The sequence below is a fragment of the Platalea leucorodia genome, assembly GCF_965183815.1.
Source record: "Platalea leucorodia genome assembly, chromosome: 2".
In the NCBI taxonomy this organism is placed as follows: Eukaryota; Metazoa; Chordata; class Aves; order Pelecaniformes; family Threskiornithidae; genus Platalea; species Platalea leucorodia.
The window spans coordinates 28,762,253-28,789,884 of NC_138824.1; the positions used below are offsets into that span (position 1 = coordinate 28,762,253).

The 27,632-nt window shown below is 36.7% G+C and overlaps 1 protein-coding gene across 2 annotated transcripts in view; it reads left to right on the forward strand.

Annotated features, from left to right (window-relative positions):
• Positions 1–27,469, forward strand: part of COG6 (component of oligomeric golgi complex 6) — a 61,105-nt gene extending 33,636 nt beyond the window's left edge. The window contains exons 12-19 of one of the 2 annotated variants that reach the window (XM_082305125.1): positions 395–486; positions 2,210–2,327; positions 12,192–12,323; positions 12,858–13,025; positions 15,010–15,117; positions 16,670–16,723; positions 19,303–19,382; positions 23,053–27,469. In XM_082305125.1, the coding sequence (XP_082161251.1) occupies positions 395–486; positions 2,210–2,327; positions 12,192–12,323; positions 12,858–13,025; positions 15,010–15,117; positions 16,670–16,723; positions 19,303–19,382; positions 23,053–23,200 (900 nt within the window). In that variant the 3' untranslated portion in view covers positions 23,201–27,469. Of the gene's footprint in view, positions 1–394; positions 487–2,209; positions 2,328–12,191; positions 12,324–12,857; positions 13,026–13,273; positions 14,387–15,009; positions 15,118–16,669; positions 16,724–19,302; positions 19,383–23,052 lie in introns of those variants that run through there. The other variant, XM_082305126.1, reaches the window with a different exon arrangement.
• The last annotated feature ends 163 nt before the right edge of the window (positions 27,470–27,632 follow it).

Genomic DNA, 27,632 nt, shown 5'->3' on the forward strand with positions numbered 1-27,632 from the left:
ATAACGAGTTGCAACAAAAATCTATAGGGAAATGTTTTTTTCGGTTGTTTTGTTTTGTTTTTTTAAAGAATACATCTACCTGCTTGTTTTCTACCCAGAGGCTTGGCAGCCAAGAAGCACTTCAGTTAGAATCATAGAATCATAGAATCGTTAAGGTTGGAAAAGACCCTTAAGATCATCGAGTCCAACCGTTAACCTGTCACTACCAAGTCCACCACTAAACCATGTCCTTCTGTTCAAGCAGAATGTTATGGTTAACTGGACATTCTCATGTTAAATTTATATCTGGTTAAACTTCTTTTTCAAAAATCAGACATATATTGCATATAAAATTGTAGAGGTTGGCTTTTGGAATGTATGACCTGAAGGATGCTTGTATTTCTTTATTATGCAGGTTAGAATTGAGCAGGTGATTGTTGCTGAACCAGGAGCAGTTTTACTGTACAAGATTTCTAATCTTCTCAAGTTCTACCACCATACAATCAGGTATGCAAAATTACTAAGTATGCTAAAGATGTCTCTTTATTGTCTATATAAAGATTAATAAAGTAAAAAGTATTTTCATGGCTTAGTTTTTGCTCTGTACTATGGAATCAAGGAGGAACATGCATGATACCTAGGAGAATTTATCTGTTGTCATTCCTCAAGTCGTATGGAATCTGCTTTGGAATATAGCATCAATTTGCCACAGAAGCTGTTTCTTTATTGTTCTGTGTAGATATAAGTAGTATGCAAAAAAATACACAAATCATTTAAGATGGCAAAGTCAAGTCCCCTTTGAGAAAATGCTAGAATTAAATTATCACTAGAACTTCAATTTTTCTTTTCTTCCTTAAACAACTATGTTTTGATTCTGTTTATTCTAATTATGCACTTGCATTGTTCTATTGGGAAGATACTTGTGTCATTCTGTATCTCGCTGTTGAAGGTGCACCACTCATCTTCCAACCTGCCAGATGCCACTAGGAACACAGAAACCAGAGAAAAGCCAGAATCTCTGGTTTTATACATTGTGGCATTTACAGTAGTTCCTATGGGTTAGAAACAGCAATAGCAGGAAAATTTTCCTTCACAGCCTTGGACTGAACTGCTGAGAATTAGAATCACTAATATTAATATTTGAGCTTCTTTTCTGTCTGAAAAGACATTTAGGTGTTGGGCAGACTGGGATAAGTGGTTCTTGGGCATCTTCCACTGTATTTAAACTCCTCAATTGTGATGGCACTATAGGTCTATGGTAGAACACATATAAGACCTTTTTTTTTCTTTTATAATATGGAACAAAACATACTTTATTCCTAATCTCACTGTCAAAAGCAGCTGAAAGATTTTTGCTGTCATTTTTCTGTCTCCAAATTTGTGTTTCCCAGTGGTTATAAAGCTTTGTGCAATTGAAAATGTGATGTTAAAATGGAAGGTCTTAGGCAGTCTTATCTGTTGCTTTCTGTCTTGCTAACGATACATTGTTTAAAGACAATTGAAGGTACTTCTGTCAGCTGAGTAAGTTCCTCTGTATAGAGGAAGTGCACCTGACTAATGAAAGGAAAATCCAATTTGAGAAATTATCTATTAAATGCAACAAGATCATAATCTGAAAATCAAGCTACAAGTTTAAATTAGTCCTGTTAAGATGTGATGAATTTTTACTGCTATTTTTGTGGCTTAGAAGCACTTTTACTTTAGACAGAAGGTATATCCATGAGAAGTGCATAGTCATGTAGGGTCATTTAAAATTTATGCAGTATTCATGCTAACTATAATAACTCGACACTTGAAATAGCGAGTCATGAATTCTTGTATTTTTGGAGACAATGAAGAAACAAGAGAGATGATACTATCCCTAAAGGACAGTTTGACAGAATAAAGTTATTAACCCTTTTTGTTTATGTAACCTGTTCTCTATAACAGAAGTAGATTTACAGAATAACAAAATAAAAATCCAGTAAATTTTAGAATTCTGCTAAAAAGTTTGTGCAAACCTTTAGATAGCCTGTACTTAATATCTGCCTAATGACATAGTTGATAATGCTTGTTCTCACAGTCATCTTGTGAGTGAATCTCTCAGTTCATACGGAGGACTGTTTGCCGCAATTATTTGTTGTAAATTGTCAACATTGAAAAAATTGTATTTGAAATGCTGTCTAAAGTATCTGACCCTGTCACATTCCCCCCCTTCAGATTATTTAATTAATCTTAATTTTGTTTTCAGTGGTATTGTAGGAAACAGTGCAGCCACGTTGTTGACAACAATTGAAGAAATGCATTTGCTGAGCAAGAAGATATTCTTTAATAGCCTGAGTCTTCATGCAAGTAAACTAATGGACAAGGTTTGTTTCAAAGTCATACAGCTTTCATGTTACAGAACACACACTTTCATTTCCCATTTGTATAGTAAGATTATTAGATGAATAGCTGTTTTATACTTCAGCTTTTCCTAAAACTGAAGTTTTGTAGTTTCTATATTTCTATATTTTGTAGTTTCTATATCTAGCTATGGAACTACATTAAAAACTTCCTGTTGATGTTTTAATTCTTCTAATAGTTTTATTTTTGTGAAAATACAGCTAAAATACTGTTGTTAGCAGCATTTGTTTACAGAGCAACAGAGCAGTTTACTTATTTTTAAAATCCATGACAAGCAAAAAAAGAGGAAATTTTCCCAAGTGCAATATAGCAAAGTCAGCTAGCTGATTGAGCTAGATAGTTTGTATTAATGCATCATCAGATCAATAGTTAATTACTCATGTGCATAATTCCTCTCTTGAAGTTATGAAGTATATTCCAAGATGGTAAGCTAAGTAAAAACAAAATTTGGGCTTTTGTGTCTTTTATAAATATAGTTTTATCCCATGAACATTGCTGCCGTTAAAAGCAGAATATGCATTTGTTATACCACACAACTGTACCTAAGCCAGAATCACTTTCCTGGTATCTTTTCCTCTCCTGGTGATCACTTTGAATTGCATTTCAGTGAACTTCCACTGTTCAGTACCTAATACAGGTCTTGTTAAATTCTCCCTGCTGTATTTGTATCATGTTGCTGTTGGTGGACCTGCCCATTAAATCTTACCTTTCTAAAATCAAAGCATAGTCAAAGAAAATAGTTAGGCTACACATCCCTCTCTGTTTCCTAGGGATATGATCTTCATCCAGCATCTCTGAGTGAGATGTGATGAGTTGACTAAGCCCTAAAACCAGGAAGAGATGTCTTTCTTTATTCCTAGTTATTGCACAACCCCAGAGTTCAAAAAAGCCCTCACGTTACTGTTTTTTCCAGTTAAAAAAAAAGTTCGAAAGTGGAAAACAAACAGCAGAGTTTTGCAAGTGTATTTCTAAATTATTTGTAGTTAACGTACAAGAAAAATGCAAAAAATACGTAGATTTAAAGAAATTATTCTTTGTGCAAAGTCTTGTAGTGCACTGACCATTCAGTGGGATTTTCTGAGTTTGGTCAGTGTTGTTCTGTGGTCTCAAAGTAGTTTCCTCATTCTGCATGGTTTGCATCTGGTCCCAATTTCCTGTCTTTCTGCAATGACTGAGAAATGACTTTCTCAAAGGAACAGTTGTTCCTCTTCATCATCTTTTCCATATATCCCAGTGGCTCCTTTCAGTGGTTTCATTCATTCATCAGGTGACTCCTTAGTTGCTACCACCCACAGTCCATACTACTAAAGTCCACGTAGTATGTTTGTCCACGTGGTTTGTTGTCATGGGGTATTTCCATTTGAATGCAGTGTCATTGGAATAGTAGGTCCTCTGCTACTAATGCTTCTTCAAGGGTCAGTTAAAGCTTGAGTTCATAAAACGTACAACGGACAGGGACAGTATGAATTTACCAAAGGGGAAAAAAAAAAAAAAAGCTTATGGCTTGCTATGGGCATATGCTAGCTGTATACAAATTCCTCAGAACGTTTAATTTCCTAATACATAAGCTAAAAGAAAATACCTGTGTATTTTTTCCTTTTAAGAAGAGAAATCAGCGATGAACCTTAGCAAAAATATATGGCTGCTCTTTACTTACAAAGAATGTGCAAACAAAGTAGTGCTTAAGGAAAGAATTCTCCTGGCTTGAAACTGTAAGACAGCTCTGTATTCATCTCCGTTGTATTTAGCTCTATTTATCCTGCTGGGTCTTACATCTGTACTCAAACAAGATCCAGCATAATTTTTCTACTCACGTAACTAAAAAGTCTTTGTACTTTTGTTTTGGGTGATGTGCTGTTTTCAGTTTGGAGACGAGTAGAATTCAGAAGGAGAAGGAGGAGTGATAAAAGAATTGTGATACCCCAGTTTGTAGTGGGTGTTCTTTGCATCACCACTATGGGAAGGTTGTGTAATCCTCTTTGCCCTCTTAGTTCCCCTTCCCTCAGCCGCCAGCCTGGATGCAACTGGCTCTAGGCACTGCCATTGTTTTATAAAGGAGTCTAATTTAGTATTACTGATGTTGAATGAAAGCAGTGATTGCACTGCCACCTTCAGTGGCACTTTATTACGAATAATGAATGGCATACCGAGCATACCATGTAATGTAAAGAGATCATAGTATTCCTTTTTCTCATAAACACATTTTATAAATTAAATCTGAAACATTGACAATTTTACATTGCATATATGCCCATGAAGATCTTTCCTCAGGATATAATTGAGGTCAAAAGCTTAAAGAGACTCAGAAGCAGATTAGATATATGAGTAACAAAGGCATCCACAATTATTTATTAATCTCTGTGTTTCAGGAATTAACAACAATGTAACTCTATGGGTGAGAAGGAGTCTTACTGTACTGATGTGTAGTTCTTGTAACTGAGAGTTTTAAACAGTCCTTTGAAGCACCTTGTATTTTTTCCCTTTATGAGTGGACTACTGAATTGATCGAATGATGTCTTATCTCCCCGTGACCGAAATTAGTTTTACTTCACAAAAAATACAAAACTAATAGGCTGAATTACGCTCAGAGAAACATTAGTTTCCATGAGATAAAGACCCTATTTTATAATAAATTTAATTCTCCTGTTACTTAATTTATTGTGTGTTAATATACAGATAACCAGCTTTTGTGCCTTTTCATATGTCTTCATTAATTTAGTAGTGAATGTCACAATGCTTTTACATTTCGAGGAGTCTCAAGGTTGCTTTTTTAATCATGCTTTTTATTAATGTGTGTTCAGACCAAAATTGTCTGTATGTATTAGTAGGATTCTCTTCACATACCAACCTTTTTGCTAGCTTTTTGCTAACTATGTATGCACTGCAACTGCTTCCAGAATTTTTTTTTCATTTTCAGAGAAGATTAAAGCACTGGAAAACAGACCCTTTGTGCTTACATATGCAATTGCAAAGGCTTCGTTGCTGCTCCTGTTATGCACAAAGAGAATACTCACTTGTAAAATTAGTAAATTACTTTTCACTTCGACAGTCTGGAAATCATGGTTCCTTATTTTCGCTTATATTTTGCATCTTAAGGCATTGATAAGCCTGTTATCAGCTGTCCATTACTTTGATTAAAAGGTGATTCTTAAGGCAATTTAAATAACTTTGGAAATAGATTAAAATACAAATAGAGTGTTCTTAAATAAAAATATTTTTATTTCTATAAACTTAAGTGCCTCTTTCGTTTAGATCATTAGAAAGTGGTGAATATAGCTTGTGCGAGTTACACCGTTTTAATGATAGTATTGCCTCAGTATCATCAGTTGTTGATGATAATCTGAAAATCACAAGCAAGAAATTCTGAATGGAAATCAGTTCTACAATTTTTATTTAATTTAAAGAGAATCTAAGTGTTTTCTTAATTGCTGTTTGTAGCTACAAAATTCCAGAAGACTTAGTCATAATTACCAGTGAATTTGTAACTTGTCAGGAGTCTCTTTAGCCTCATGGAAATTCTCTTGTGCTGTAGTGTGGGGAGAACTGTCTAGGAACACCCATGTGTTACTGTGTCTTGCTGTGGTATGTCTTTTTAATATCTACAGTCTATCTAGTAGTTGATAGACCAGAATAGTATTTAATGAAATCTTTCTCTTAAGTATAGCTAGTCGGGAACTTTTTTTAGACAAAGCAGGTTTCATTAAATATGCTAGCTCCTCAAGATCTCTTCCTTTGGATGTGTAGGAATGACAGGATGGTAATTTGATGTCCTCATCACCACAGGCAGTTTAATTCCCTAGGTTGTTGATTATGATGAGTTGAGCATTGCCTTCAAACTGCCTGGGATTTAATTTCTGAAGCACAATGGGAAACTGAGACTTCAGGCTATTCTTTCTAGGACAAGAAAATAGCTTCCTCTTCACATCTATTTTTGAGAAGAGTCCTGTATTACATAAGGAGTGCCACAAGCACGGAGCTCTGCAGAAACTTAAAGGCAGTCTTAGATCAGGATTCTCCCTCTTGATTGTCAAGCCATCAGTGTAAATGATATTTACTTCAGAGTACTTACTGGCTTGCTCAGAAGCGCTTTCCTATTATTTTTTTTTTTCATTACATAAGGAAATCTCAAGCATTCTGGTTGTAATCTGGAAAATAAGGTAGTCACAACTTCAGGCTCTTCAGTCTGAGAAGCCTTTTTTTATGGTGTTCTCATTCAGACTTCTCAGGTAGCTCTTTACAATCTGAAACCTATGTAACAGAAATATTCAGCATACTGCCTGAAAGTAAGTCCATGGTTATCAAAGAAAGGCAGCACACAAGCGAGTCTCTTTGGCTCCCATACTCGTTGAAACCTGTTGTGAAACTTCGTAACAGTCATTGCAAAGCCACTTTGTTTTCAGGTTTTAAAATGCCATTCACAGCTTTGAGATTCTCAGGTCGTCATAGAGCTCCACGCTGACATCATACAGAAATTGTGCATCACCACCCTTCTCCCATGTCACTGAAGGTTCAGTGCATCAGCTTTTACTGTAAATACTGTCTCTCCTTTGCATGGTTGGCCTCTTGTCCTTCAGAGGCAGTGTTGGGCAGTCTTTCCAGTGCTTTCTAGCTCTGCTAAAAATTGGTTTGTTCTGGTTGTTAGTTCAACCAGAATGTTTTTTAGCCAATGTTAGTGTCCCTGTGCAGAAAAATCATGTTTGTATTTGTTTCTTTTTAGCTTTCTTGGACCCAGCCATGGGTCTACCAACCATGCTAGTAAAGCACATCAGAATTATAGGTTCAATCCTTATGTATCCTTTTATATGTTTCCTTTGACCCTGCACTAACAAATCAAATGTTTAGGGATTTGGGATTCTGCTTGTGTTACTCACTGTCTGGATCTAACTAAGAACAGCCTGGTACAGATTACCATTTTACAGATGATGATAAATTCAGGAGAAAATACTAAATGAAAATAATTATCAGAATAACAGAAACTGTTCCAATGAAACTGGAAGTAAAGTTCAAAGCACCTAATGCACTGGAGTGGATGGACTGCTCTTTCAGCTCTCTCATATTGAGGGAATTGTCATTTAAAATCATGGGTCCACTGGTGAGGCGTTTCAACAAGCCTGTTAGACTAACCTATTCCAACATGTTTTAGGAGAGTGGGAATTTTCAAGCACAACTGTCCTTACTCTGGCTTCAGTAGTACTCCAGAACAATTATTAAAGGAAAGAATAATTGCAAACATTGAATTAAATGGAGAATTATCATAAGGGTACCAAAGAGAGATTATGCCAAACTAACCTGTCATCTTCTGTCTGAGCTCTTAGAAGACTATTAGTAGAGTACCCCAAATCAAGTTTTGGGATTGTTATTCCTTAATGCTGTTCTTTTTAGAGTACATGTATGCAAATTAAATGCTGTGATTGCATTATCTGTTAAGTTTATCAGTGGGAGAGGTATTAGAACATTGCCTGGGAATAACTAAACTTCTCCCTCATAATTTGATTCCTGTCAGAATGAAACCGATTAGGTTTCTGGGAAGCCAGATATGGGGCAGATTAAATGAGACTGGGTGATGATGTGATCTGAATGCTGTTGTGGTTTTGAATGGATCCATGTGAACAAAGCAAAGCTAGCAAGAATTTTTCTGTCTTTTCTTCCGAGACCAACTTGATAGCTGAAAAGAAAAGCATGCCATTAGGCATTCTACTTTGGTGATCTCTGTAGGATCCTAATAGGGCTCAAAAGAGCTCAGGACATCTTCTCTGAAGCTTCTCTGGTAGACATGCACTCAAGCTTCTTAGGCTGCTGCTGTTTAACTATGGTGAATATTGTCTCAATTTGTAGAATGAACTTCTGTAGTTTATGCTAATCAGTTGTTACTGACAGGATGAAACATCCAGATACCTTTTTACAAGGTTCCATGACTGTAGTGCTTTGTCTTCACCACCTGCCAGTGAGGTTTTTAGAAGACTGTATGAAAAGCTGATTAGGCCCTTAAAAAAGCCACCAGCCTTTTGTTTGTCACTCTTAAGCAGTGCTCTCTCTGAGGAGTTCTGTATTTAAAATTACCTTCTTGTTTTGTTTAATACTAGTGTCACAAAATTGCAGAATGGATGAGTTCATCTGGAACCTCTAGAGATCATCTAGTCCAACCATCTTGCTCAAAGAGTGTCAGCTAGAGCAGGTTGCCCAGGACTGGTTCCAGTTGAGTTTTTAATGTCTCCAAGGATGGAGACTCCACAGCCTCACTGTGCAACTTTCTCCAGTGTTTGACAAACCTCACAGTAAAAAATTATTTTCCTGTGTTTCAATCTGTGCCCATTACCTCTTGACCTGTCACTGGACACCACTGAGAAGATTCTGTCTCCCTCTTCTTCATACCTCCCATAAGGTATTTATACACGTTGATAACATCCCCCCGGAGCCTTCTCTTTTCTGGGCTGAACACAGCCTCTCCTTGTGTAGGAGATACTGCAGTCCCTTCATGAACTTTGTGGCCCTTTGCTCGACTCGCTCCAGTGTGTTCATGTCTTTCTGTACTGTTAACTTTCTAATGTTCAAGTAGGATAGTATATAAAGTTTTGATTGCTTGCCTATCAGTATCTTCAGTATTTGCAGGTGCATGTATGAGCTTCTCAGAAAGATTCTGTCTTTAATATCTGCTCCAGTCCTTAATAGAATTAGCTGTATTTAATAGGAACAAAAATTGCACTTTTTTTTTTCCATTTAACCTTCTTTGTAAATGAGAAAGGGAAACAATTAACATACACTCTCTTCTTGATTATTGGTACTGCCTTTTCTTGTTCCTATATTTTCTTTGTTTGTTAAGTCCTTCAAAACATCCTTTGAGCTACTTGCTCTCATAAACAGAGAAACCTGCTCTGGATTGTATATTTGGAGGAAGATAACTGACTTAGTAACTATTCCCCACTGATTGATATGCAGAACTTGAAGATACGACCTTTTATACTAAACCTTATGTACAGCTTTCAGTGTCCATTGTAATTTTAGGAGAATTCATTTCAGTTTTGTATATTTGATTTTAAGAATGGGAAATTTCTTCTTGTTTTCTTTGAAAGGCTGAACAGCTGGTTGGCCTCATTTCTGCATGACTGAACTGCTGGTTATAACTGGTTAGACACTTAATACTGTGTTAGAGTATGCTTTAATGCTGTTGAACTAGCTGCTACAGAACTTCTCTGATAATTTTTTAGTTAGCTCCTGTCTGGCGCGCGTCTTGAAGCAGGTACTTCAAAAGTAGAATTCAGCATGGATTTCAAATCTATTTTTCTGGAAATACGATCAATTATAATAATGTTTTAGTGCACATAAAACATTCAGGGCATCAGTTGGTTTTTTTTTTAATTAGAATAGTGATTTAGCTCTCATGAATTGAAGTCAGTAGGTTCCTCTATAAATTAGATACGTCTGTTTTTTAAATTTTCCTTTTTAATTCTGGAAAAAAACCCAATCTATATTCATGTGGAAAAAGTTAGAATTTTCAAAATGAATATAGCACTGCTTTAATTTTCCTTCCACTTACTGATAATTCTGCCTCTATTGCAGTAGTCAGGAATTTGAAGCTAACCCCAATAGAATCTAACGATCTAAACCTTTTATTCCTTGCCGTTTTTTTCTTCTTCCATAATGTTGTTCCTTGCTCTCATCTAGAAGACAGTAGACTTTAAAAGAACAGGTCAAATGAAAGATAAAGCTAATTTAGAAGCTTCTGACCATCAGCTACTTCAGGACACAAAAATTCTGTGTAAAGAAGGCTGAAATTATCATTGCCATGATCTATGTGTATGTTGGAAGTGAAAACTCCATCAAACTCTAGTCTCAAATTAATGCCAAAATATCCCTGAACACGGTCCAGTTCAGGTCTGAGAACACTGTGTTCAGGGCACAATCAATACCCCTAATAATAACAAGAATAAACAAGAAGAAAGTCACTCAGTGCTGTAAATTTCAGTAAACTTCACTACTAATCAGGACTGAATAAGTGCCTCTTTCTGAATTACTGTTACTTCATTGCTAGAATATTTGTTTTATGCTTTTAAGACTGCTGAGGCTGAACAACAACTGTTCTCTGAACCTATTAGATTTAGTTTTCCATTAGTTCCTCGAATTCAGTATACTATCTCTTGGAAAGTGAGAATAGAGGAACACTTCGTATTCAGAAGGATGCAAAAAAGTTTTTGTTTGATCTGTCTTGGTAACAGCGTGGGGACATGTATGGTATCTCAAATGTTTTGAAACACACAGAGTGTGAAAGCTAGGCCTGGCTCCAAAGAGAGAGAGTTGTTTCTTTTGTCTCTGGTGGCGTGTTCATTAGGTACAGACTCATTTCCAGAAGGCTCTATAATGCTCCACTCTGAAAATGCCTATTATGCTCTCCTTCTTGGTTTCTTTGGCCATCAGCCTCTGCCCCTTTGATATTTTTTGTCTTCCTTGAAGACTCAGACGTCCATGTTGTTACGTTATTAATCAGTAGTTCTCATTTGGGAAGGTATGGAACATATTGCCTGTGGCTTGGGGGTCCATCCAAAGCTGCCTTCTTTTCTTGTTGAGCTGGAGTCTTAGGAGCATTGCAGAAGTGCACACTGCCTTGCTCTGCTGCGCCCAAACACCTTGAGTGAGATGCACAGGCCAGTCCCAGCCAAACTTAGTTCTCCCTACGTCCTTCTGGAAAGAGATTATGCCTTGAAGCGTTAGCTTGTGTTGTATTGCTGGGGGTCTCTTTACTCCCACATGATCCAGCCAGATCTGTGTTTGCCCTTGGATAGGCAGGAGGCAGGAAGGTGGGAAGAGGATTGTTGGCAGAAGGAATCGAGGCCAGCAGCCTGGCTTGTAGTAAGGGTCTGGAAGCAGCAGGAAGCCAGTTTGAGGCAGCATTGAAGACAAGAAGGTGCAACTATGTTTGGAGTGGAGCCTGAGGAATGTGGGTTGGGAAAGAGATGTGCTAGGTTTCATATTACATAAACATTTTATTAAGCATTTAATGGGTATTTGCCTGTTACAAAGAAGGGCTAAAGTATGTGAGCCTGTGTTAAGAATAGCATAGAATTCCAGTCTATTTCAAGTGCTCCAACGTTTCGTAATTTGACTCAGAAAGTGTGTTTTTTTTTTTCTCTAAGAATTACGAACTTTTCTTCTTTCTGTTTTTTAAATGTCTGCAATCCCTAATTCTCATCTTTGAGGTAGGCCTGCATTCCAGTTCTTACAGTATCGTTGCAGTTTATGTAGGTGTACTTGAGTTAGCTTGTGCACAGTTCATTTGTGTACTGGTAATTTAAGGTACAAACTTGCTAGGGATTAAGACTGTTGCATCTGTGACTGCAGTTCTCATACTCAACACGATAGGGGCTGTGCAGCCTTGTCAAGAAGATGCCTTCATTCAGCTGCTGCAATATGGCTCTAGTATCCCAGAGCTCTGCCTGCACTAGATTCTGGAGTGTTTACAGGAGGTCCTGCTCAAAGTGAACTCAGTGGTGCCAACAATGTGGCTATTCTTTGGCACCGAATCTAGCAAAGATACTTTTTTTGCTACCGAAAACGGTAGTGTTTGCGTTTCTCCAGATTATAAAATAAGCATAGTCTGAATGAAAGGAGAAATTCTGTTTTGTTTGTCACTGAATGGAATGGTTATGCTGAAAGTTGCAGGCAATTATTGTCTGAAACTCGCTAGATTTGTCCAGTGTCAAATTAAAGTTCTTCTCTGCATGGCTACATGTAATTTTATTATTAGCTGGTTGCATTTATGCTAACAGATTGGCTGGTGTTTGCTGTAAATGAAATTAAACAAAAAACCACAAACAGATAATCTTGTTCTTCAGGTTGAACTCCCACCGCCTGATCTTGGCCCAAGCTCTGCGCTAAATCAGACACTTAACTTGCTACGGGAGGTTCTGGCGTCTCACGACTCATCTGTTGTTCCACTGGATGCCCGTCAAGCTGACTTTGTGCAGGTATAAGAATGTTTGCTCTGAAGAGGAGGGGAAAAAAAAAAGTGTGTGTAAGTTAGTTTCGGTACACAAAAGATGGGTGAAACATTAATCTTTTTGTCTCGTCCCATTTTGGAGCTTTCTACCAAACCCAAGTTTGTAATGTGAATAAGAGGGTGACTAACAAAGTGGATAATTACAGTACAATATGGAGTGCTACTCTTAAGGCAGTATCTAAATTCTGTTATCCAATTACTACTCCATTAAGTAAATACACCCGCAAGATTGCACAATTACCAATTATCTAATCTGGGTTACTCTTCCCCCTGCTAGCTTGGAATCTGTTCTTCTCAGGTTTTTATACTTTTCCCATCACTATGGTAGCTGATCACCTGCTGACAAATCCAGTAGAAAACTGCATTCACAGTTGGAAACTCTCATTTCTCCTTATTCTGCTTTGGGGAATAAATACGTGATAGAGACAGAATGAGCTTAGAAGCTTCGTGTGACATGATTTCTTCCTTCCCCTCCCTCTTTTCTGTGTGTTTGCTATTTTAGGTTCTGTCTTGTGTGCTAGATCCATTGTTACAGATGTGTACTATGTCTGCTAGTAATTTGGGCACAGCTGATATGGCAACCTTCATGGTAAATTCGCTGTATATGATGAAGACTACTTTGGCTCTCTTTGAATTCACTGACAAACGTCTAGAAATGTTACAGTTTCAGGTAAGCTTTAACAGCCCCCCCCAAAAATCAACTTATTACTGATTTTTGCAGACTATAAGTTGTGATGTGAACATATGTATCTTTGATAATGTTGGCTTTGGGTCAATTCTAAATCAGGGAAATGGGATAAGAGGGCTTCTTATCAGAGACCATAAGCAAATAGCAGGTATCAGAGCTTATGGTACACAGCATCTTTCATTTTAAATGGACAAAAAAAATATTAGAAGATTTGTTTTGTTTCGGTTTAGTTGCAGATAAAGCCACATCAGTGAACATTTTCATTGTCCTAATCATCCTAATATTTATCTGCAAACCACGTGAGAAGAAGCAAATTGAAGTTGAAAGCTCAAATGGCTGACTATATTCCTTCACATACTTAATACTAGATCATCATCTGGTTATACTAGAACATAGTATAGCTGAAGTTTCTACTTCAGTCCTTCTTTCTACCTTTCTGTTCTCATTTGTTTTGTTTTACTTAACGTGCCAGGATAGTAGTTCATATGTGGTACCATTTTGAAATGGAAATGTAGTTTATAAACCATTGACTTGGGAAAACTTAGGCACTGCCCATTTATAGTTTTGCTACATGAACATCTCTGCAATCTATCTCAGGAGAGCTTTTGGAGCTGTGGGGCTTGGAAGAAGGTCACAACTTCTCATTCGAAGGCATCAGTAAAGATTGGCTGTGAGCCATTTTTCGCTTTCTACTCCTAATTAGGATTTCTAGCACCTTTTAGCTCTGAAACAAACAGACAACCCCACAAAACTGTCTGGGGCATTTCTAATTTCCATTATCACAGTTTCTTTTCCACAGTAAATGTTGCAATTGATTTATTCTTCGAATAAGCAGTAAACCTGAAGATTGTGCATTTAATACCATTTACTTTCTTCAATTTGTATTTTACAAATACAGGAACAGATGGAAAAAATATCTTTAAGATTATACATAAGTAGGTTATTAAAGTGGAGTTAGAATGGCATATTTAATAAGAAAAACATTTTTCATAGAAAAAAAGAACTCTCTAAGACAGTTAAAATCTCCAAATTGAAATATTTAGATTTCCCTCCTGATTTAAAAAGAAGAGTGTGTTTTTTCTAAACAATTTTAGGAAGTAAAAAGGTGAACTCTTAAAATATCAGACATGGAAGTCACATTTTACTAGAGTTTGACATATTATAAATTTTTGCTTTTCTTTAGGATTGGAAGAAAAATAAATGAAATGTGGGGTAGTTATCTGTAAAAATGAAGTAATAATGTATATATACCCCAATATCTTTGCAAAATTACTCAAAATAAAAAAAATTATTGCTGCTGCTGTGACTGGATTTATTGAATAGGTTTCTCTGCAAAGTGAAGATTATACTAAGAATATAAAATATGTTTATGACTTTTTTCATATGAAGATAATTAAAGCAAAATTGATAGCTGTAATTTCATTGTCTATTGTTCTTTCAGTTAACTTTTTTCAAATGCATGTTTATTGAATTTAAAATCATTACTGATTATGATTTAGTTTCAGTTTTATTTTCCTTGTGAAAGACTGTCTCTTTCTCTTGTTTATTATAAAACTGCCATGCTATTGTCAATAGTTTCAATAAGAGTTGGATGATTTTTATCACGTAGTTTCAAAGAACTAGAGCAAAATAAAACAATATAGCAACTTTTAAGATTAAAGATTTGGTATTCTTAATTTTTTGTACTGTTGAATTTACAAATACAAAAAAATGAGGTTTTTTTCTGTTAGTCAGATGTGAAAGAATTATCTATATTTTTATTATTGGCTCCTTGTAATATGGAAGATGTAAATTGATAAAATAATCATGCTGTATGTATTTGTGGTTTTTCCTTGTTTGTCGATCACTGTTCTTCTTATTTGTGTTTTTTCTTCTTATTTGTATTTCTAGACCTTTTAACCCCAGAGTTTGTTCTCTTTAATATTCTCATGCACATTTTATAAATACCTTATGCTTAAAATTTCAGATTGAAGCTCATTTAGATACACTCATAAATGAACAAGCTTCCTATGTGTTAACAAGAGCTGGTCTAAGTTACATATATAACTCTGTGCAGCAACATAAACCGGAACAGGTAAGCTTATATAATGTACATGTTGAGGAGGTACTGCATACTTGCCAACTAGAAGAATTTTGGCACTAATATTTTTGCAAATTAAGCTTCCTCTGAAAGCAAAAGCTCAGTAATATCTGTTGATTTTTCACACGGGACCAGCCCTATTAGACAAAGGCACCTTGCAACTACAGATCTCCCCTACATTGCATGTTCAGCAAGCCTAGCAGGTTTGGTATGCAACAGTCCTTCTGTGCCATTTATCTGTGTGCCATCAACAGGCTCTGTACACCACAGACATCCTGTACGTTCTCAGAATAACTGTATAGGTAGTTTAATATGCGTCAGAAAGTGTCAGAGTCAAGCTGGCTTTAAAACACAAATACTGAGGATGTATACCACCACTTCCATGACACCTAGAACATACTGGACCTACTGTGCATGTAGCGTTCAGGTTTCTTCCATTGCATGCTATAGCATCATACATGGAGTGGATAGGTACCCTTGCATGCATTAGATAATTACTGCTTTTTTCTTCTGTGAAAAATTGGCAGATGAGTTTAGCAGTAATTTGAAATAATTTTTCTTTTTGTCCTTATTCATTGCTCTAGCTATTCTAGCACCAAGGCAGTGATATTCTAAAAGTGAAAACTTGAGATTTCTTAGAGTGAGCAGAACACTGGAATTCAGAGCTCACGCTCTTCCTTTCTTGTGAACCACAGTTGTTATGTGATAGGTGTTAATACAGCCCCTCTTCCCTTCAGCTGTGCCTATGTCCTTCTGTGATCTTCTGTGAAGGTGAAGATCAGTGTTTTCTGGAGAAAGCAGAACTCTGTTGGAGAGCTTTATGTTGTTTCTTCAGCCAATAATTTTGCATAAAGTGCCCAAACTCAACAGATTTTTATGTATAAAGATGAATAAATAAATGTATAAATAATCTGATTAATAACTCAGCTTGGTTTTCTATTCATGAGCCTATCTCATGTTCTAAAACCAATTTCAAATCGACCAGGGCAGATTGTTAATGGAATGTAGTAATTTTCATTTATGTCTGTCCAGCTGCCTAGCTGCAGAGGTGATGTTGTCACTGGATTTGCTAGGGGGTTAGGCAACGTGTATACATTGTAGTGCCATACCAGCACAGATTTACTGGGAAGCAGGCTTGAATTCTGCATGGTCCTGGAACAGATGAATAGAGGGAAGTTGTCCTCTGTAATTCTGGAACACCAAGGCAATGTGCCAGTTTGCAGTTCAGTTTTTATCCTAGACTTTGTGGAAGGCTTTTTGGGGGTTTATCATTTAATGGTGAAGAAGGAAGAAAGGGACTTGAAAGGACATATTACGAACTCAGTATTCTGAGTTTTTAATTTAAGAGAGCGGTAGAATACAAATGAACTGCTACAGCATTTCAGTATTGATACGGTGATTCACTTTCCAAACATTTAAGATCCTGTAGGAGGACCAAGTAACAATTTAATACTGAACTGATTGTAGAATTTATTATTTCTTATCTTTTACCATATGCTAATATGACCTTTTCCCAACCCCCCTGCTTTTGACTACTGATTCTTAGGGTCCTCTTTCAAATTTACCAAGTATGGATTCCGTGTCCCTGAAGGTTGCAATGGTAAGCATTTTACAATTTCATATTATGGTGGTGATGCTGTGACGTGGGAAAGAATACTATTAATTATGTGATGTAGTAGATATTCATCTAACCAGTCATACTCTTTAAAATAACTAAATTACATGTCTGGGAATACTTTCTTCATTTGTAGTAATTTGACCACTTGAAGTAATAAATGCATAAATTATTTATGAACGGGTAGTAATAGAATGTTAGTTTCTAAGCCTTGAGAAACAGAACTTTACTTACAAGAATGCTATCCCATGAGTCATCTTAAATTGCTAAAAGCAGATACTTAGCTCTAATTAGTTTTAATCACGAAAGTTTCTTTTTTGCCTGTATGCTTTGAAATATAGGTTCTGCTATCACTTATAATTTTAGTCCTAAGGCTTTGATTTTATGCAGATAGTTCAGTTAAACTCAGAAGTTAGGTGCTGGGCATATGTCACAGTTATATTTTTTTAAGTTGAAAGCTACAATATATTTTAAAACAAATTATCAGCTGATATTTTTTCTTAGAGTGTGTGAAGGCTATTTTGCATAGAGATAGCAATATCACAGTTCGGTAGGCAATAATATATGATCTGTCACTCTTCTTGCTTAGCCAAGTTTAGCTTTATTCTGAAAGTTTGACTGTAAATAAGGCCCACTCATCCAGCAGTACATGTATACCCCCCACTGAAAAAAAGATTTTTTTAAAAGAAAATTCTTTTTTAAAAAGTTGGTGGTTTGGGTTTTTTTTAAATTGTGTGTTGAATCCATCCTAATTGTGTCAGTGTAGCCTGCTTTCCTCTGTTCAAGTTTTAAACCAGTGATTTCCAAGCTGGTTGGATGAACAGAGCTCTGGCACAGAGTACTCAGTGTTTTACTGAGATCAGCATGCATTCTTATCATGATTTATAAATTTTACATTTAAAATATGTTCTTTATCATGGTCTTGTAGACCAATGAGGAATTTAAAGACAGCAGCTTGGGGACCATCTCTTTAAATTGTATATATATGTAACGCTGTTTTCTATAGCAGTACATGATAATTTCACTTGAATAGTTAGAGAAGAATCCAACTGTTTTGTTTTCTTCATTACTTTGTTTAATGTTGGCTTGTGTAAATACACTTTAACCAAAATGGAACTCAGTATGCTGAAATCAAACCCACATAAATCCCATCTAGCAGCCTAATCTGTCTGCTTCCCAGGATTTAAACCATGTGGAGGGAGTACTTGCAGGCAGATTCACTGTGTCCCAACTTAACCTGAAAGTTTTCTAGGTACCAGCCTGAAGTTGTTCATATGTGCTTACAAATGCTGTTCTAGTAAAGTCCATACCTCTCCCTCAGCTAAAGCTCCCTTGCTTTCCAAACAAGGGCAGATAACACCAAAAAACTAATTCGTGAGAACGGTGAGTGACTTCATTAGTCATTTGTGCCCACTTTTTGCACATTTAAATGATGGGTGGATGTGGATTTTAGGGTTTACGAGCTTGAGAGTATTCATCCAGTGTTCAGGAAGGTTGCCATCATTAGATAAAGTTGCCTAGGGCCTTGCCTGAGTGAGTAATTCCAAGGATGGAGATTATACAGCTTTTCTGGGTAGCCTGTTCAGTGTTTAATGACACTCCTGGTAAGAATTTTTCCTCTTACTATCTAATCAGAATTTTCCTCAGTGTAATATGTGTCCAGAATTCCTCATGTTTTCACCTGTGAGAAGACTTGGCTCCATCTTCTCTATAGTCACCCATTTGATCAGAGAATCATAGAATGGTTTGGGTTGGAAGGGACCTTTAAATCTCATCTAGTCCAACCCCCTGCCATGGGCGGGGACATCTGTCACTAGATCAGGTTGCTCAAAGCCCCATCCAGCCTGACCTTCAACACTTCCAGGGATGGGGCATCCACAACTTCTCTGACAAATAGTTGAAGACAGCAGTAATGTTCTTTCTTGGTGTTTTCCTCTCCAGACTACTAGAATCAAAGCACCACGTTTTTTTTTCACTGTATTATATGGGGGAGGAGAAGTAGGACTAGAAGCACTTCAAGGAGCCTGAACTAGGTCCCTTGCTCTTGTTTTTCCCAGCATAAGTGCTCATTAGATTATTAAGCAGTGACTCCCTGCCAAAAAGTAGAAAGAAACATGTAGAAAGGCACGTGCAACATGTCTAATTTGGACAGACTAGATTTCTGTGTGGAGGCTACTGTATTCCCTCTGCACTGAATAGACTAGGTCTGATCTTCAGCAGTGCATGCATACGTGCACCAGCTGCATAAGAAACTTAGATGCATAATTATGGAAGGTGGATTCTCATTATTTGCCCCTCATACTCCTCAGAGTCAGAAACTTAAAATTTTGGTGACAGAGGTGCTGAAGTTAGACATTTGATTTGGACTATTAAGTTCTACCTTAAACATTTGTATATTATGTTAGGCTCTATCTTAAATATATAAAAAGAGAACATTTTATCAAATAAGAAGGTGCCATTTTAACGTAATCACTTTTCAGAGATCTGTGTTTTTACCTATTTTGATATAACAGCAAGTTCCTAATATGTTGATCTCATATTCTCTTTTTTCCCTTCCACCCTAGGCTCAGTTTGATCGCTATCTGTCTGCTCCAGATAGTCTGCTAATGTCCCAGCTGAATTTCCTTCTGAGTGCCACTGTGAAGTAAGTGCCTTACCTTTGAATTTCTATTATGCCTGCGTAATGATCAGAAAGATGAATTTGATTAGGGTTTAGTGGATCATGATGAGAATTCAAATTATCAGCTGTGATCATATTTGCATTGTCCTTCAGGTCACAATTCAGTTTTGTTCTGACTCTCCTCATTTTGAACAAGCAGTGAGGAATATGTAATTCTGTAACTTTCTGAAGCAGTTACTCTTGATTTAACAGACACTATCAAAATCAATTACATTCATCTATTTTGAACATGTTCCGCTGTACCGGCAGTTTTTTGTCAACTTAGTTGTAAATTGGTTTAGAACTATTTTGTAAGCATTCCAAAGACAGATGAAATATCTAATCCTCCACTCAAGATTTCTTTTATCCCCACTACTCTGTTAGGTCTAGAATTTTCAACTTTGTTGTCTTCTGCTGTAGAGTACTGGCATTCTGTCTCATTGAATATTGCGCTGAGATTACTTTACTTTTCACCTAATATGATTTTTTTATAGTGATTTCTTCTTTGAAGTATGGAAGCGAGAAGTTCATTATCTCTTCTCTTGTTTTTTGAATATAACTGAACCTTAGGGCTAGGGAAAGTGCCATGAATTTCTTTTCAATTAAATGTGAACGATATGAAGACATTTTGTAGTACTTAACCTTAGAGAATTATATGCTGCACTGATCAAAAACTTTTCTTGACAATATTTTTCACATTCTTGTGAAGAATGCAGGTTACAGAATATACCAGAAATTGAGACTAGTACATCACATTTTATGTAACGTAACAATATTTGGAGTCTCATTACTAGTAGCTGTCCTCAGCAGGATTGTATTACAGCATCGTGCAGTTAAAAAATGACATGTGTCAAGGGAAAAATATTTTTTTGTTGGGAGTTTAATAGAATAGAATGGTTCAACTGGAAGGGACCTACAACGATCAGCTAGTCCAACTGCCAGGTTCTCCTGCTGTATCACTCAGATTCTCCTCATCCAAAGACTTCCAATTTCATGCCACATACCTGGTGCATGGCTTGGCATGGGGGATGTTGGTGCTTTTCAGTGGTTCGTTGGGTCTATCTGCTAGGGTTACCATTCCCCCAGCTCAGCCAGCAGAGCTGACCCTGTTGTGTGAGAGCTATTCTGCTCCAGTACAGATCAAACAGGGTGGCTTGAGCAGTGATGTCAGTGAAGCATTGCAACTTCTGCTTCTAGGTGTCAAGCTATTAAACCTGTATTTTAGCTCTTGGTATTTTTTTTTCATGTAGGTCTATGTAAAAATCATAATAACAGTAAATGTATTTTGAAAGCCTTAATTTTTCACTGCTAACACAGAAACAATTTTTCAGAGGTAGACTTTATGCTACCATAAAGACTCAGGCACAGTGAAATTACTTTGACTTAATAATTTTTTTCTGTCAGATGAACCAAGATAAATTGGTCATGTACGCACTCTTAGCCTTCTCCCATTGATAAGCTTTTTAAATCTCTCAGTGCAATTTAAGCCAAATTCATGTTATCTTGCAAGTGGGCAGGTGAGAGGGGAGCCTGTGTGAGGATGATTGCTATAGCTGCTACAGCTCAGCTAACATGCAGCAGTTTATTAACCTGCTATAACTCAACACTATAGGTCATGTTCTGCTCAGAATTAAAATAAGTAAGTAATCTGTTAGCCTTCAAACATGTAGCTTTAAACACAAGCAATCCTTTTGAAGTTAACTTATCTATTTACAGAGGTGCATGCTTGTAGAATCACAGTCTTAATAGTCAATATTTTCTGTAGTAAGTAAACCTTCAAAATTCAAAACTTTCTCAAAATTCAAGCAAAACATTTAACCAGTACTATAATTTTAATCTCTGGCTATAGTAGGTGAAATTTTGAAGTTGGTTTTGCAGACATTTGATGTCAATTTTGAAGATGTCTTCCTTGAAATCACATAATTGTGATCCACTGTTCCAACGATTGAGCTGGAACCCAAGAGTTCTTCGGTTTTCAAAATCAGACCACATGCTTTTGATAAGGGATCGGTGTGTTAATACTCACTGGCAATATCATTTAAGCTTTACAGCTATGAAGAACATTCCTCCCAACATTTGCCAGTGCGTGCTCTTGTCTTTCAAATTCCTTTGCTCATTTAAAAAGTTTTAAGCTATTTATTTATGTGGTTGTTGATCTTGAAAAGCTCTTTTAATTTGTGTTGGATCACAGAAACTGAATGCTGGAATTACTGTTTTTAGAAAGTGCTGTCATTTGTGTTAGTGATAAAATGTATCATGTTGTTATGGCAACTGAAATCCTAATGTACTGATTAATGACACTGACATTATTTGATGGAAAGGCTCATTTGATGCTGTTCGGTCCTCTGGAATATTTTAATGAACTTTTTCTTTTAATTTAATATTATTTGTTGCGATACAGTTAGTTTTATACAAATTCTGTGTGTAATACTTTCTTAAACGATTGTCACGTTACAGTAGCTTAGTGATCCCAGACTGTGATCAGAGAGAGTTGTTTTACCTGAACACCTTGAATATATTTCCCTTATAATAGTGTTTCTAGAGGCCAGTCTTTTTTTCAGGTATTCTAATAACCTAGTAATACTGGCAGTTGATCCTGTATATCAAAAAACTGGATGCTGTGCATCAGAATAAAATGCAGGTTTTGTCTCTTAATCTTCTTTCTCATAGCTTCCGTTTCGTAACATTTCCTGAAAAGACAAAGTTCTATGCACTTGGTCTTTGAGATCTCTTTAACTTGTCATTTCCCAACAGCTGGTGAATTCAGCCCTGATTTTAGTGGATGCAGTTTCGGTGTCTTTGTTCCTTCTCTGCGTATTACAGCAGGGCTGAATCTGGATTCATGGTTACCTTGGTTTCCTCAGCTTCTGGTGTTCCACTTGCGGGTTTGGCTGTAAAATAGTTGTAACTACTGTTTCTGATAGATAAAAATGCATCTGCAACTCTAAACACCTAACTATGGTGATTAAAGTAAACTGATTCAATGGGCAATGTAAAATAAAAATATTAGTTTGTCTTCAAAAAATACTAAACTTTCCAGTTAAATTTAGCATCCAGTCTCTGTGCATTGTTACTCACTCAGATCCAGAAAAATAACAGGACACAGACTTCAGAGGATTGTTGGTAAAAGGCTGTAGCAAGTTTTAAACCTCTGACCACTGTCACTTTCAGCTCTTCCTTTCTGACTGATTATGCAATCAGGTACTGTCAAGATAAAGCAAATAGAATGTATTTGCCGGTAGATGAAAAAAAATGTGTGCATTTACAAAGGACAGCGAGAAGCCGCAGGAGGTAGAAGGTAGATCACTAAGATAATCAGTCTTTTAAAAGATGGAGGGGAGTGCAGGTGAGAAACTAATGTATGCAAATTAAATCCTTCTACTGTTTTTTTTTCATGATTGCAGAAATAACGAAGCTAATTTCTTGGTTATCAGGATCATATATGTGAGTTTATCTATGTACAATACAAAGAGATGAAGAAGCCTTCTATTGTTTTAAAACACTAAGCTGTTTTCACAGTTGAAGTGAAAGGGCTTTTTAATGTAACTGACACTGATTTTTAATGTGTATTTTTAATGTGTATCTTTAATTCCTTGTATGTAGTACAGTTATATTCCCTATGATTTGCAAATTATGTTTTTCTTTTGTTTTTTAGAGAGCAGATAATAAAGCAGTCAACAGAACTGGTCTGCAGAGCTTACAGTGAGTTATATGCAGCTGTGATGGATCCTTCAAATGAGTATAAGGATCCAGAAACCATACTACACAGATCTCCTCATCAAGTTCAGGCACTCCTTTCATAGTCTTGCTTCCCCTAGATTTATCAGAATCCATAATTCTGTGTTTGTTGAGTATTCGCATTGAGTTATTTTTCTGTTTTGAATTTTGATGTGTAGCTTTATAGTTAAAATATGTAGGAATGCAGTTTTGTTTAATCTGCTTGGCAGAAGTCTAGTCTTTCCTGTGTCTTTGAACACCTTCTATAGGCCAGAAAATAGAATATAGATTAAAAATTATTTTAATGTATTCCTCTAATGGAAATAGACCGTGACACTATGCAATCTCTTTGAAAAAGGAGAAAGAAGCTTTTTCCTTGCTGTACATAATCCCTTCAACTAGAGGTTGAACCAGTGTCTCTTATGACCTCACCAGTATTTTTATTTGCTCTTTTCCCTGTTCTTTCACTCTTTTTCTGAGCCTATCATCAGTAAACGCTGATAACTGTAATTTTAATACAACTGATATACTTTGAATGTCTCAAGTGCATCACTTCTACAGCTCATAAATAATTTCAGAATATTTTATGCTGTTTTTCAAACCCTGTTGATTAAGTCTTTGAGGCAAAATTTATGTACTTTTTTAGAATCCATTATCGTTGTTGCTAATTTGGGTATTTTCTTTAAGAAAAAGAAATATTTGAACTACATGCATGTACATAACCTGGAACTTAACGCTTTAAGTTATTTGTATAATTTTGTTTTACTAGAAGGATTTTGGTTTAGTGCAATTGTTCTGTAGGAGTCCTCATATCAGCTGAAACTTGCTGATCTCTTAAGGCTGGGACCAATAACAGTGTAGGTTAGGAAAGTGGTTTGCACATCAGTATGGCCATTCCTCCTTCACGTGTACATGTTTTTTGTTTTGCTTTTTTGTAAGTACAGAAAAAGTCCATCTGCTCTAGTACAAGCATTTATTCAGTTAATAATCCACCAAGAGATTTTCGTGGTTTACATGTCTGCAGCAGTGCTCCTAAAAATTATAGTTAAGTTCACCTGTGGCAGCCACGGGTTGTTCTGGGAATTATGTGGGAGAGCCAGGGTGTGTAGTTGTTCTAGGCTGATGCGTAGAAAGCCATGAGTGAGGGTTTCATTTCTTTCTTCCTTTGGTGCAAAGCTGAACCTGCTCTGTGTAGAAACCCTAATTATATAGAGAGTTATGATTTAGGGGACCTTTGCTTCCAGTAAAAGAGGAAAATGGATAAGCAGGACACTTGTTCTGTTGGGCCTTATGATAATTTTCTGCAAATTCCTTAAACATTCTTCTTTTATGATAGCCTTGTTATAGAGAAACCTGCAGGAAACAAAAAGTTATAAAAGGAATTTGGGGTGCTTTGGGGTTAGTTTTTTTTGTTTGGGTTTTTTTTAAAGGATAATTTAAGCTAACTGTTTCGTTGGAAGCATTTCACTTTTTTTTTTTTTCCCCTCTTTGTTGTTGTATGGGTACTACAGACTTATTACAGTTGCCTGAGTTTACACTCATATTAGATGTGGCTTATTTATATACATCAAGGGGGAGATGAGCAGTCATTCATATTGAATAACTTTACATATTTTATTTTTATCAGTAATAATATTCCCCATATAAAATATATACTTAGTGGCAGCCAAGTCTGCAGTGTAGTGTATGCTTGCAAAAGAGCAAGAAATAGAGCAGCAATACATTTTAGTCTCTCGGAAAACTCATTGCACAAGACATATCCAGTGTGCTCAGAAAGCAGCTTCCTTGGTAATACCACAATAAAGCAATAGCTCCTTTTCCAAATGGGCATAATTTGTTGGTATAATAGAAAAAGATTTGAAAGTGTAAGTGTCCCTGGAGTTCTTGGATCAAGCATAAATTCTTCTGCAAATGTGAATGTTAGATTTATTCTGTTTAAAAACTCCAGACCTGTAAGACAAAAAATTCTAGAAGCTTAGAAAAGCTCTAATGGAGAATTATGCTCTTTTACTAGGTAAGGCACTTTAAATTACTCAGATTTTGCATTACCATAGTATACATTCAGAAGGCTGTTCATTGTTGTTTAATAATGTTAATATTGCTTAATATGCCTATAATTATTATCTACTATATGAAAATTACATCAGTTGTGAAAGGATTGTAAATTAGCTTGTTATTAGATTAACATAAGAGTGAACTTTTTCCTGAAATTACACTCAGCCTCAGTCTCCAATAATCAGTCAGTAGTTTGCATGAGGATTAGTAAGAAGTTGCTTCCTATCTTTGAGTCCGTGTAGAGACTTATCCATGATTTTATCTTCTCTTAATAAAAATGCAAAAGCTATTAAAGTTGTAACTTAGAAAAATTAAAGTCAATCACTAATTTTGGTCTGTGCGATTAAAGTAAATGACAAAGGGTCACAAATGAGAAAGGATATCAATAAAAGCATTTGATTTACTGGCTTCTGTCTTCCATGTTGTTATTTACTCTTGCTTGCCTTCCTAAGAGGAGGAAGGAAAAGGTGATTAGATTTTGACCTGCCTTTTCTAGCTTGGCATTTCTGACCCTTTTATTTTACAAATTCCAAGGATTTCCACACCAGGAACTGTGAAGCTGCAGTCCTCAGTTAGATGGATGACCCATAAGCATTGCAGTAAATGGAGTCATTCTGGGTGTCGGTACCGGGTCTGTATTCAGACCGGTTACTGCAGGTCTGACTTGAGCATCACAGTGCATGAAGAGATGCTCACCTGGCTGGGCTGAGTTAGTCAGCACTTCTCCTTAAACACTTTCTATGGAGGGGCATGCCTTCAAAGTGTGAGTCCGTTATTCTGTGCTGGGCAGCAATATGCTTGGGAAAACGGGGTAAAGAGAAGTATTTGAGTACTGCCTATAGTAGGCAGTGCTCTCAGCTCTCTGACAACCTAGTTCTGAGAACAAATGCATAAAAGGCCTCTTTTTGCATCGTCATCTGATGCAAAGAGCACTTTCATGAGAAGTGGGAGAGCTGGGTTCTGGGCCGAAGGAGTTTGGAATCGACATCTCTCGCCTTCCTGGAGAGCACTTGGCTGTTGTGTAGTACGAGATGGGGCAGCTCTGTTTCTTCCCTTTTGAATTTAACAGCTGTGCATAAATCAGTGCAAAATATGGGAGGCATGAGAATAAGCAAGGAGGAGTTTGACCCTGTGGCGTGTACGTGAGGGCTCTTCTGAGGACTCCAAAGTCTAGATCTTCCTCCAGTTGTTACATAGGGACCTTTTCTTTGACCTCCAGTGCATGAGCCCCTGAAACAGAATCAGGATCCCAGGACTTTATCACCCACAGAATATCCAGCAAACAACAAGATACAGAGTTGAGTTTAGGTTGGGCCCAAGGTGGTTCATCCGCGCTGGTGACAGTGCCTCTGTGTTCAGTCCTATGTGTACGATTTTCTCCTCCCCGCTATATAAATATGCACACCACTGTGGAAATAAAACAGAAAAGTTGTTTTAATTATAGCAAGCACACAGCAGCCCAGCCACAGTGATTTTTTGTTTTCTATTATGGGGAAAAGAGAAGCTTAAGGAGGTTTGGAAAGGTGATAATACATTTGTTTTGCAGCATTTTGGAGTGCTCCTCCCTATTCTCTGAGATTTATGACTCTAGCCCTGCATTTTGGCTGTTAATAGACACAGCTATAATTATTTTTATTAAAGTTTTTTTAAATAGTGTTGGAGGAAAATACTTTCAGAACCACTAAACTTTTCCATTCATTTAAAAAACTCTATCTGTTCTTTGATCCCTTTGCTTGCCTTGCTGAGTCACTTTGCAGGCAACCCAGGGGGTGGGAAGCTTATAAAATTTTGAAAGTTAAACGAAGGGGTTAGACATATTTCCATGAGTAAAACACACCCTCCACAAGCAACACAGACATGGGTGTGGGTTTGTTTGAAATCCACTGCCACCTGCTTCTGAGGGAAAATGCAGAAAGAGACGTGCTTATGACGAGGGCACCCATCCAAAACAGCCATGGTAGGGTCAGATGCCGTAAATCGACGTTAAATTGACGTTATGTTTGAATAGTTCAGAGAATTTTCAAAATGCAAATTAGAAGAGACTGGCAGTAGAAGTAAAATGTGTGTCATATAACTGAACTCCCTCGCATATTGGATTTACTTGTTAAAAGATTTCCAGAACCTCTACATCTTTTCCCCACTGCTCTTAAGCACTTTGCAAACTAAACTTCAAGACAATCCTCCAACTGCTACACCAAGTCTAACCCTTGGGCAATTCGGAGTAAAATGAGATGCCTTGAGTCACCCAGTGGCATACAAAGCAGCAGCTGAACTCGGAGCCAATTTGCTTCTTGAAAGAATTTCAAAAAATGGGAAATGAATATAACTTGAACTTGGATATTTGTCCTGAGGGGTAGGAGAGGCAATGCCCTTCGTACAGCAGGGCAGGTCTCTCCAGCTGTCTGCTGCATGACAGGAAGCCAACTTCAGGTTTTCAGAATCGAACTACTTCTTCAAAAAATT